General features: G+C 37.6%; 1 protein-coding gene across 3 annotated transcripts in view; it reads right to left on the bottom strand.

The window, feature by feature from the left end:
* PIGN (phosphatidylinositol glycan anchor biosynthesis class N) overlaps positions 1-13218 on the bottom strand; it is a 138709-nt gene that overhangs the window by 11229 nt on the left and 114262 nt on the right. For all 3 annotated transcript variants that reach the window (XM_032152123.2, XM_032152124.2, XM_032152125.2), the window contains one exon: positions 12930-12982. In XM_032152123.2, coding sequence (XP_032008014.1) covers positions 12930-12982 — 53 coding nt within the window. The remainder of the gene's footprint in view (positions 1-12929; positions 12983-13218) is intronic.

Genomic DNA, 13218 nt, shown 5'->3' with positions numbered 1-13218 from the left:
CCTGGAGGTCAAATCCAGAAAAGTTCAATCTGACCTTGGTTCCAGCGGGGGAACCAGGCAAGGAGGTGGGGAGCTAGGTAGATTAAAAGCAACAAGGACCATAAAAGATTAATCTTTTGTAAGCATTATAGAAAGGATAAGCAGAATGTGGGTATATCCAAACAATGGAACATTATTCAGCAACGAATAAAATACTTTTACATGCTACAATATAGATAAATGCCAAAAAAAAGTTACACTAACTGGAAGAAGTTAGATTAAAAAAACTACATATTATATTTTTCTGTTTATATGAAATGTCCATGATAGGCAAATCTGTAGAGACAGAAAGCAGATTTGTGGTTGCCTGGGCTTGGGATGGTAATGGGAACAGATTGTGAACAGGTAGCGGGTATTTTCTGTGTGATGGAAATGTTCAAAAAATAGATTGTGGTCATGGTTGCACAACTCCATACATTTGCTAAAACTCATCAAAATGACTTAAAACATTTATTAAATCATTAAAAAACTAAAATAGATAAATTTTATGGTATGAATTATACTCAATAAAGCTGTTAAGAATAAAAACAAAAAAAGAAAAGATTACATGCTAGCAGATTTTTGTTGTTGAATTTTGCCATCACTTATATGTTAAAATATTAAATCTGACTTGATGCCTAAACAAAAATGGTCTGTAAAACCAGTAGGTGACCCATCCTCAAATTTAATCTAAAGTCTGTCTATAAAAGGCATTCCACAGATCACTCATCTCCTTAAAGTAGCCTGAAATTACTGACTCTTGGCTCATGTAAGCTAACATAATTGGCAGGAAACAGTTGTGAAGCTCATCATCTTCATGCAATTGAGCCATAAGGCATCCAGCTTGTGATATCTTGCATCAATCAAGTCTTGGTGTCATCTCAGCATAGCAGAGTTAAAGGAACATCAAATTTCAACTTGAAATGAGTTCAGCTGTTCCCACTCCCCTCCCATGACTATTGTGCCATCATTTAAATCAGCAATTCTCAAGGTGTACATGTGTGATGGTCGAGGGGAAGAGTGTATGTGTGGAGGCACACGGAATTGCCAGGCAGGCCTTTTCAACCTGCACAATGGTGACAAAATGTTGATCATATTTCTCCTCTATCAGGGTGATGGGCAATAGAAGCAGGTCATACCTGTTCGATGTACTGAGGCAGAAAAAGTCTGAGAATCATTGATTTTAATAAAGTTTGGTATTCACTGTAAGAGTACAGGTGTTTTATGACACTTACTAATTACATTTAGGATATATAAACACTATTGAATAGAATCATGAGTTCTTTTTTTTGAGTTCTCATTGCATCGAAAGAGAAATGATAAACACGTTAGTTGTCATTTGTATTTCAATAAGGTATAACAATCGTGCATGTGGGAAACAAAGTCCAAATGAAGCCTGCCATCAAATCAAACTTAGCTCAGTCAGACTGATGATCCTGACTCTATTCACCTCACTACAAATGCATTTAGGGCATAAATCTGAATATATGTTTTTATAGTTATGAAAATTACCTCAAAGGAATTTTTTTCTCTAGTTTTAAAAATGCACTTTCAGTATGCCATACAAAAGGCAATACTCTATAAAGTTTATGACCTGCTATAAATGAAGATAAAGTGTAAAGATCAAAAGAAGAAAATACTAAATTAGCTCTGTCAGCTGAACAGTTTTATGGCCTGGGCGGGCGAGATATTTTTCTCATGGCTGTTAAAAAGCATACCCGATGCCACAGGTTCTCAAAAGAAACACTGAACTCACACCAGTAGTTTCAGCTGAATACACTGACTGCAGTGTATGCTTCCTGAGTCTCAATTTCAGTTTGGTAAAATCTGCTCTGAAGATGCATTTGAAACACAGAGTACTATGTCTATAAACAGATATACTATCTAATGCCCTAATAATACAATCTTTATTGTTTAAGAAACTATACTTATTAACCTGCAACTATTAATAATAGGTGACAAATCACTCAAAAGTGTTCTGAAAACCCACGGCAGTCACCACAACACTATAAACATTACAGATACACGCCAGACTACATTCATGGGGCAGTCAGCTCTCACTCCTCTCTCAAATTCTAAGACAGATTCCCAACATTTCAGGATTCACAAAGCAATAAAATAGTGAGGACAAAAGCGCAACATTCCATTCCCATGAATAAAAAGCATGGAATGGCTGAAATTGCTAATTATACTATTAACACAAAGGAGTTTAGGAATAAAATTCATCATGAAGGGGAACCAGTGCAGGAGCACAATTCCAATAACCCCGGCACCTGTGAAGGGAGCTCTGCCGGTCAGTTTATAATATCAGCGACATGACAAGAAACACCACAGCTTTTCAAACGTAACTTCACATAAGAATAATTGGAAACTCAAAACTTATATGCAACATTCTCACAAACAGAAAGCAGAAAAAGTACAATAATGAAGTTTTGACATGTGAACCCTATTGTACAGTGCTTTAGTTTTGAATCTTGACGTACATTTCCCCCTACTTCCCCACCATTATCCAAGCCTTTTTCTCACAATAAACTAGATGTTTATGAAGATGCATGAACCACTCCTGCCCATCAGACCAGCACCACATGGTTCACAGAGGCACTATATGCCATCACTGCTATACAGGATACAAAGGAAAGACCTTAGAATTCTAACTTAGCGATAACAAAAACATCACATTGCAGCATCAATCAGGGGCAATTCCATTTAAAAAGATTTCATTTTTGTCTCTCCATCCTGACCCTACTCCCCCCACCCGCAATCAACTTCCTCTCTTAAAGTGGGCATCTTTTAGATTATATAATAAGAGACAAAGAAGACACAGCAAGGAGATATTTAATCAGGAATGACTAAGAGAATATGTGGGAAATTTATGTAGATTTGTTCAGTGCCATCAGCCTGATGGAGAGAGATCTGAGGTTTCTTATACCTGCCTTTGAGAAGTTTATCAGAGCAAGCACCCCGTTTAACCTATGGAGGTTAGATCCCCAATGATGAAATACTGAGAATGAGATACACTAAGGTTTAACATAACTTATTAACTGGCTGTGCCTTTATCATCTTCTTATCTACTTTGGATTTTTAATGTTGTATAGATGGGGGTGTAATGATTATAGCAGGACAACAGGCATAAATCAGGAAGTCTCTGGGAAATCAGGGCATAGGATCACTGTATATTCAGGGCAGCTCCCATTATAAAAAATATTATCACAAAATATTTCCATAGCATATTTTACCCTGAATAGCATTAATAGTATAATATTTTAATATGTATACATAAATTATTTAAAGTGCTGAAACATAAAGTTAACACCCTTTTCTCATGGCTAGTACGGGGTTGTGGTGGTTATAAATGCATTCTCCACTTATAAGTGCTGATATGTCATTCTGTTTCCCTTGGTTTGAATGATGCTCATTATTTGTTTTATGCTTTTGCATTTTTTTTGTTGTTGTTGTTGCTGTTTTGTGCTGTTTATTCCATGATGGCTGTGTAAAGGAATGTTAAGAATAAGGCTGGAGGTACCACACAAATATCAAGAGGAACATCATGATAGACGTTAAATGCAAGCTTGCACTAGCTCTTTTAAAATGTACCGAGCATCAACACTCATGAGAAGAAGGGAAAACAAAAATAACAAAAATGTATCAAGCAAACACAGGTAATAAATGTAAAATAAAATGGACTATATAAAAATAAAAAACTTAAGCCTCCCAAAGGCTATTTTCTAGAAATTTCTTTATCCAAAATCTATGGTTTTATAGATTTTATCCAAAATCTATGGTTTCTGAAATCCAAATTATTTATCACATATCATGCACATATGCATTGGGCTTTTTACCTCTATGGCTTTACTCATGTCCATCTGTCTGTCTAAAATAGTCTTGCCAAACCTGTAAGTCCCCTAATTGAAATTATGAAGGTGCCAAAAGGTGTAATTTCAATTAGGGGACTTACAGGTTTGGGAAGACTATTTTAGACAGACAGATGAAAATGTGGCACATATATACCATGGAATACTATGCAGCCATAAAAAAGGATGAGTTCATGCCCTTTGCAGAGACATGGATGAAGCTGGAAACCATCATTCTGAGCAAACTATCGTGAGGACAGAAAACCAAACACCGCATGTTCTCACTCATAGGTAGGAACTGAACAATGGGAACACTTGGACACAGGTGGGGAACATCATATACCGGGGCCTGTCGTGGGGTGGGAAGAGAGGGGAGGGATAGCATTAGGAGATACACCTAATGTAAATGACGAGTTAATGGGTGCAGCACACCAACATGGCACATGTATACATATGTAACAAATCTGCACGTTGTGCACATGTACCCTAGAACTTAAAGTATAATAATAAAAAAAAAAGAAATTACACCTTTTGTTCAAGGCCCAGTTCAAATGCCAGACTTGGCATAATGTTTTCTGTCACTGAAGGCTTAAGTGAAGCAGCCTCCCTCCTGTATTCTTATAACCCTTAACCACATGTTGCCTTATACTATAATCATTATCATTATGTCTTTAAACCTATATTAGGCCATAACCTCCCTGACAACAGTGGCCGTGTGTTAAGCCATACACTTCCAGGACTGGAATGTCCCATACCAGTTATACATCCTTATGCTTAAGTTCCTGATGAAGTAGCTATCTATCTCCAGAGATGGAGCATCACCAAGTCTTAAGGCTGGCAGTCCCATTCATCTCTGGGTACTTGACAATGTCTGTGAATGCTTTATGCATGGTGAGTGTTCAATATGTATTTTTTTCTGAAAAATGATCGATATATTAAACACATACACAACGCAAAAAATAAACCTAGCTATGCCACATTATTGTGCAGTCTTCCAGAACCAGCTTCTACTCTGTAAAACAGAAATTGTTAATATTTTCTTCACATCATTTCATGAGAATCAATGAGATAACATAAGTACAATTCCTAATACACTGCATACAATAAATAATATTCTACTAGTAATATCATTATTATCAATTTAATACCTTTCTCAATAATCCTTAACTTTTCCCAATCACTGTTTAACTTAACCTGCTTTTTCCCAGGTTTGGGTAGAAGTTTTTCTGTGGCAAAACAATACAATCCCCCAATTAGTTTCTGGTGATCCCAGAGGGAGAGGAGAGAAACATAGTTGTATTAAATTACTTAAAACAGCTGAACTTGACACTTCTAAAAAAAAAAAAAACTTCCAGAATTTTCAAGAGAAAAATGGTGAGTCTTTAAACAAGCAACATTAAAGACTGCAGAAGGGATAAAGGAAAGCCTCCTGGACAAAGACAAACACAGGACTTCCAGAATAGACCAAAGGCTGATACTGATGCAGGAAGGGGGACGATAAAAGGCTAAAGGGCGTTTTCTTTTTCTTTCTCTCTCTCTCTCTCCTTCCCTTTATCCTTTCTTCCTTCCTTCTTTCCTTTGCATGCCTTCCTTCCTTCCTTTCTCTTTCTCTTTCCTTTCTCCCCTCCTTCCTTTTTCTTTTCTTCCTTTTTTATAGAACAGTGCATTATTAGAGAGGTAGAAAAAGGAAAGAGAAGTTGTTCTGGGAATACTCTGCCAATCAAGTTTTAGATGAAAGACTAAAGGTGACAGAAACGAAAACAGGGAAAAGAGTGCTGAACAGAATGGAACCCATGATGAACTAACAAGAGAATGGATTATTCAGTTGAGAAAAACTGAAGAATAAGGGTAAGGATGAATATAATTAGAAAGACAGGCTTGGCCGGGCGCGGTGGCTCACGCCTGTAATCCCAGCACTTTGGGAGGCCGAGGCGGGCAGATCACGAGGTCAAAATATCGAGACCATCCTGGCTAACACGGTGAAACTCCGTCTCTACTACAAATACAAAAAATTAGCTGGGCGACGTGGTGGGCGCCTGTAGTCCCAGCTGAGTAGCTGGGGCAGGAGAATGGCGTGAACCTGGGAGGAGGAGCTTGTGAGCTGAGATCACGCCACTGCACTCCAGTCTGGGCGACAGAACGAGACTCCGTCTCAAAAAAAAAAAAAAACAACAACAACAACAATAAAAAAACAAAAACGACAGGCTTATGTTGTTGCTCAGTAAGTAGTTGTTGAATGAAAGCATGAAAGACTAAATACGTTAGTAAGTAGGAAAAAGATAATGAATTCAGGATTCCAAGGCTGAAATCTCCTCTATTTCAGTCCCAGGCATAAAGGTAATCAAGGTAAGCAAAGGGGATGCTGCAGCCAAGGAAAATTTCTGTTCAGGGGCTTGCTTCTGGGTATCTCGTTTCATCACTACTTCCCTGATTTTGCCCCATTCTCTGTAGCCCTAGCAAAAGCCCTTTTGGGTCTTACACAAAGCTTTAGTTTTGGCAGCATAATACTCCCACAGGCTTTCTTTAACCATAGCTTTTAACTTGCCAACAATAGTCTTCATGTCACAAGGTTGTCCTTTTAATTACCAATGTGACATTTACTACTCGTTTCCCTCTTCTGACATAAATAACAAATCACTTTGCCAACTGTGCAGTTTGGCAGCATGCACAAAACAGGCAGTGACTGAGCAGGCTGCACACCCCATGGCAGCTTCCCCATTCACAAGTGCTTCCTTTAAGATCAGCTGAACCATTGATCGACTCTGCAATATGAGCAAGTCCCAATCTCCTTAGGGCCACAGTGTCCTCATCTGTAAAATGGAGATGGTAAATGTATCTGTTGTGAAAGATAATATCTACTTTACAGTGTTATGAGGAAAATCACATGAAATAATGTAGAAGATAATGTAAATAGAGTAGCATAGTAAAAGTGTTGGTTATTTTTGGTAGACGTGTGACCAGGGGCAATCCTTTGACTGACATCCTGGGCCTCCTACTCAAGTTCGAGCTTCTATATTACTTTGCCTTTTATCTAATAGAGAAGACTCTGTGGTCTCTGAACAGCCTTTATCATGTGTTTCAGGACTCCGATCTCAGATAAACAACTGTTGGGTATGTAGACTCTGTGTAGCAATGCACAGCCTTGCTGTGACCTTGTGGGAGGTTCTCTGCCTCTAGTCTGCTCTGGGAATGAGCTAACTCCATTTGGGCCCCACATAATGCGTTTAAAATCCTTCTTTAACAGAGAGTAATTAAACTGATTTAACTAGGGACATTCACTCCTTCTAATTATAATATTCCTCATGCTTATTAGTAAAATAAATGAAAATAAAATCTCCCTCGAAGGGAGGTGTGAGGGTATTCCCATGCAAATACTACTCTGTTTCTCCTCCCCTTTCTAATTAAACATGAAAGAGTCATCTGTACTTAGAACTCTACTTTCTGACCTCCAATTCTACTTATGCATTTTCTCTTTAACTTTTATCAGTCATACATGCAAGTACTAGAAAAGCCAAATAATGGAGAAAGATTTATAATGAAAAGCAACAATCTTTTATTCCTTCTTATTCACTTTTTAGAGCAACCACTCTAACTACTTTTCTTTTTAGATCTTCTGGTGGTTACCCCCTAATATGACTTATTACCTTTATGTTGTTGTTTATGGATGCATCCATTTAAAACAAAGTCCCTTCTACTAACCAGAATTTAATCTACGTATACTATGCTCCACCCATTTCAGCTTTTAGTTTTTCCATTTTTCCTTATGAATCAACTTTGAGGTATAATTTACATGTGAGAAAATGGAACCATTTTAAATGTCCAGTTAGCTGAGTATTGACAAATGGTACACCCACGTAACTAAAAACACCTTCAAAATATAGAACATTTCTGTCACCCTAAAAGTTCCCACATGCCCTTTTGTGGTCAATCATACCACAACTGCCAGCCCCAAACAACCAGTGATCAACTTTCTGTGACTACAGTTTTGCCTGCTCTAGAATTTTATATAAATGGAGTACACTATATACTCTTACATATCTGGTTTAACTCTATAAAGTTTCTGATAGTCATCCATGTAGTCGAGTTCATCACTTACTCATTTCGTTTTTTGGGTAAGTAATATCCCATTCACTGTATGGCTATAGCACAATTTGTTTATCCATTCATGTGCTGATGAACATTTGGGTTGTTTCAAGATTTTGGTTCTTATGAATATAGCTGCTATGAAAATTCCTGTAAAAGACTTCCAGCATACATATGTTTTGCCTTCTCTTGGGTACCTAGGCATGGAATTGCTGGGTCAGAGGTAGTGTGTATTTCACTTTTTAAGAGAGTCTCTTTTCCCTCTAGGTCTCACTCACAAATAGGATGGCCACCAGTAAGTTCTATGCATGTGATAGGAATTGCTGTGTCATGTTTTAGGTTGAGCAGGAGGGATGCTTGTCTCTGTCCTGTGTTAGGAGGAGGCTACACATGCTAGAATGGAGGACAGCCTTACTAAAGTGGAGGCACATATATCATAGCAGTGAAATTCCTCCCAGTTTTTTTTGTTTTGTTTTGTTTTTTGTCTCTTTAGAGGTGTCTTCTGGTTTTCTACTTGGAGTAAAATGCCTGTAGCACTTTCTCCATGGGGATGAAGGAAGGAGGAGACAGGCTATGGAGAGCTTGTTGATACCATCATTTGGTAGGCAGATATCCAATTAATCTCCTGCTTCCCTTCCTCACTCCTCCTTCCACATTACTGTCTGACTGAGTCTGAGGCCCCTGGAACTCCCTTCCCTTTGCCATACCTGTCTGTAGTTTCTCAGCTGCTGCTTCCTCCCTCTGGTTACCTATCTTCTAGAAATTCGTTGAACTCAAATTTGCTGATAGTCCTTCTCCCACTCTTTTCATTTTGCTGTTTGTTTATTTTTATTGGGATCTTGGTAGAGAAAAGAAAAATGTTTATCTTTGGTCTGCAGTCCTCACCTGGAAATTGGTGGATCTGATTCAGCACAGCAATCTAGCACCAGATCCTACCCCTGAAACTTCTCCAGCCAAGCTCAACAATGCCCACTGCCACTTAAACCAAGGCACGTCTTTATGTTTTCACTTACACTCTGTCATATCTGAGACTGCATGACCTCTCTCCTGCCTGGAATGCTCGCTTGATTTTCACAATACTGCTGTCTCTAGGTTTTCTCCTGCCTTCTGGCCACTTCTTTCAGCCTCGTTTCTATACTTCTTGTTCTCTGCTCTTCACCTTCTCTCACTCTACACATTCTCCCTAGTTCTTGTGACCTAACGTACTCTTGTAAGCCCCACACTTGCAGTGTTCGGACAGCTCCTGTTCTGAAAAGCCTTCCTTATGCTACAAGACTCAGAGAGACACCCTAAGTGTCCCCACAATACAAGAGAGACTACTCTAGAATTTCTCACACTGCATCATATGGCCTGCTCACAGATCTGCTTCCTCCTCCAGCCTTATGCTTCCTGAGAGCCCAGAACTGTGAGTTTCTCATCCCCAGCACACAGCTGGTGCTCAATAAATATTTGCTGGATTGAATTGAGATCATGGATATGAAAAGGTGCTTTATGTTTTATACATGTTATTACTGGTAATAAGAGTAAACACTTTTTACTTTGAAGAAAAAACATGCCAGGTAAAGATAAACCTCAAGCTAACTAAAGAAAATCTAAAATTCTTAGTGCAATACAAATGAATGCCTGTTCATAAACTAATGATGCACATCTTCCTATGAAAACTGCATCTTCTTCATTCCTTGGTACCTCTTTAGAGTCAAACCAATTTAATTTCTCTCATCAAAACAGTCTCACACCCAAGTTCACAGCAGCATTATTTACAATAACCAAAGGTGGAAACAACTCTAGTATCCATTGACAGATGAACAGGTGAACAACATGGCATATGCATATATATGTACAATGAAATATCATTCAGCCTTTAAAAGGAAATTCTGACACATGCTACAATATAAATGAACCTTGATGATATTACACCAAGTGAAATAAGTCAGTTGCAAGAAAGACAAATACTGTAGGATTTCATTTATATGAGATACCCAGAGTCATCAAATTCATAGAAACAAAGGTAGAATGGTGGTTGCCAGGGGCTGATGAGCAGGAGAATGGGGTGTGACTGATTAATGCATTCAGAGTTTGTTTTTCAAGATGGAAAGTGTTCTGGAGACAGATGGTGTGTGGTAATAGTTGCACAACCACATGAATGTATACTTAATACCATTGAACTGTACACTTAAAAATTGTTATGATGATAAATTTCATCATGTGTAGTTTACCACAATTAAAAATAAAAGAAAAAGTCTCATACACAAAATACTGTATTTTACCAGAATATTTTTGAAACAAAATTCTGACCAATGTCTAAAATGAAAATAATCAAATGGTAAAGAGAGGTATGCCAAATGCAAGAAGCACTATAAAAGACAAAAAAACAGAATTACAGAATGACAACAATAACAATTGCTGACATTCACTGAAGCTTATTAGATGCCAGGCACTATGCTAAATACTTAAATGCTTTATATAAATTAATTCATTCAAAACGACTACAAGAGAAATGGGGGGCTTAGAGAGATTAAGTCACTTAGCAAAGGTTTCACAGCTCAAAAGTGGCAGAGATGAGATTCAAACCCAGGCACTCTGGTCTAAAGCCCATGCTCTGGCCACTATCTGCCTGGACACTTTGGAATGAGAGGGCTGGGAAGCAGAAGGGGATATCTAAACTTTCCCTAAACTTTCAAGTATAAGAGACAAATGAAAACAAAATCAATTATCTATGGAGTACCTTTTACGTGCCAAGCACGTATGGCATGTAAGAGATTCAAATCCAATCCTGGATCTGAGAGAATCCACAGTCTATTGGGAGAGGCAGATATGTATATAAATAACCAGGCAGTACATCCCAGGAGTTGCCTAAGAGGTATCAACAGAGGGAAGAGGATGTAACACATGGTGTCTCCTGCAAACCCATACAATTCCTGGCAACGCAAAGTGATGAATGAATATTGACTAAATGAAATAAAATCAGTATACAAAAATGTATTCTGTCTCAGAATGCATTTGGAGAAGAAAAGGCAAAAGGGTCAATTTTGCTTTCTTCTTCTCAAAGAAAAGACATTTAACAGGTTATGGCAATCATTGAAATTTAAATCACAATAAAAAGGAAACTTACTTTTTGTTCAGATTATACTTTGTTTTTAATTAACTAATTAATTAATTTTTTTTTGAGGTGGGATCTCACTCTGTGGCCTAGGCTGGAGTGCAGTGGCCCAGTCATGGCTCACTGTGCCCTGACCTCCTAGGCTCAAGCACTTTTTCTGCCTTAGCCTCCTGAGTAGCTGAGACTACAGGCATGGGCCACTGCACCCAGGTAATTTTTTTTTGGTTTTTGTAGAAACAGGGTCTCATTATGTTTCCCAGGCTGGTCTCAAACTCCTGGGCTCAAGCAATCCTCCTACCTTGGCCTCCCAAAGTGCTAGATTGCAGGCATGGGCCACTGTTCCCGGCCTCAAATTACACTTTAAATAGTTATCACATGTTAAAAGGTTACCATATTAAAGATTCTAAGAGGCAGATAATGATCACATGAAATTTAAACCACCATATAAAATTCATACTGCAACTGGAACAGCCTCATTTTTCTAAACAGAGATGAGAGATTAAGAAAACACACAAGGACTCTGGAATGATCAACTTTGAAACTGCAGATTCAAGCAGTTTATCTTGCATCTTCTGCTGCCCTTTAGTTCTCTCTAGACTTAATATCTATCATCCTCCCCACAGCATTCCATGTAAACATTTGCTAATGTGCTAATGCCAAGAATTAGAAAGATGTCTCATTTCCAGGGGCTTAAAATAATTGCTACTTGCTGCACTTACCTCAAAATCATATTGGCACCTTCTATACCAAGATATTAAGTTTTAATTTTTTTTTACTGCACTATTAAGAACTTCTACATGAGCGTAGTCATGCGCCACATAATGATGTTTTAGTCAACAATGGACTGCATATACACGGTGGTACCATAAGATGATAACAGACCTAGTGATAGAGCAGTGTCTTTGCAGCACAAAGCATTACTCTCGCTTGTTTGTGGTGATGCTGGTGTGAACAAACCTACTGCACTGCCAATCCTAAAGTCTAGCACATACAATTATGTACAGTATATAATATCTGATAATGACAATAAACAACTGTTACTAATATCTACATTTACTATACCATATTTTTCATCGTTTTTTAGACTGTACTCCTTTTCCATATATATATATATATAAATTTAACTGTAAAAGAGCCTCCAGGCAGGTCCTTCAGGAGGTATTCTAGAAAGCACTGTTACCATAGATGACAGCTCCATGCATGTTATTGCCCATGAACACCTTCCAGTGGGACAAGATGTGGAGATAAAAATCCTGACCCTCTATAGGCCTAGATGAATGTGTGTGTGTGTATCTTAGTTTTTATCAAAAAAGTTTAAAAAGTAAAAAAAGTAATTTTAAAATATTAAATTAAAATATTAATTTTAAAATAGAAAAGAGCTTACAGAATAGGGATATAAAGAAAGAAAAGGTTTTTGTATAGCTATATAATGTCTTTGTGTGTTTAAGCTAAGTGTTAATATAAAGTCAAAAAGTTAAGAACCTTATAAAGTAAAAAAGGTTACAGTAATAACTCACTGACTCACCCAGAACAACTTCCAGTCCTGCAAGCTCCATTCATGGTAAGTGTCCTAGATAGGTGTACTAGTTAAAAAATCTTTTACACTGAATTTTTTACTATACCTTTTCTATGTGTAGATACATAAATACTTACCATTGGGTTACAATTGCCTACAGTATTCAGTATAATAACATGCTGTACAGGTTTATAGTCTAGGAGCAATAGGCTATACCATATCCTAGGTGTGTAGTAGGCTACACCATCTAGGTTTGTGTGAATATACTCTACGATGTTTGCACAGCAAAGAAATTGCCTAACAATACATTTCTCAGAACTTATCCCTGTTGTTAAGCAATGCATGACCATATATACTATACCTTGTCCCAATATCAAGCCAGCTGCCATAATCCTTGACCAAGAAGAAAAAATGCTGTTAAAAAAAAAAAAGGCTCAATTAAAAACAAAGCTATTTAGATTCAGCCTAAAAACAAAGTTATTTTAGGACTGTATGTTTCAGATTTCTGACTCCAAATTACTCTCTGACTGTAATCAACAGGAATATGTCATTTACTGAAACTTTTGCTTAGATTAGAATTAGCAGTAGTCTAAAATCCAGAAATAGAATTATCAATCAAATGAACACAAAAGTGACATTTCTGAATAACT

This window comes from Hylobates moloch, unplaced genomic scaffold (genome assembly GCF_009828535.3).
Source record: "Hylobates moloch isolate HMO894 unplaced genomic scaffold, HMol_V3 SCAFFOLD_5, whole genome shotgun sequence".
Lineage (NCBI taxonomy): Eukaryota > Metazoa > Chordata > Mammalia > Primates > Hylobatidae > Hylobates > Hylobates moloch.
Note: the sequence above shows the minus strand (reverse complement) of the source record. Positions and strands in the feature narration are given on the sequence as shown.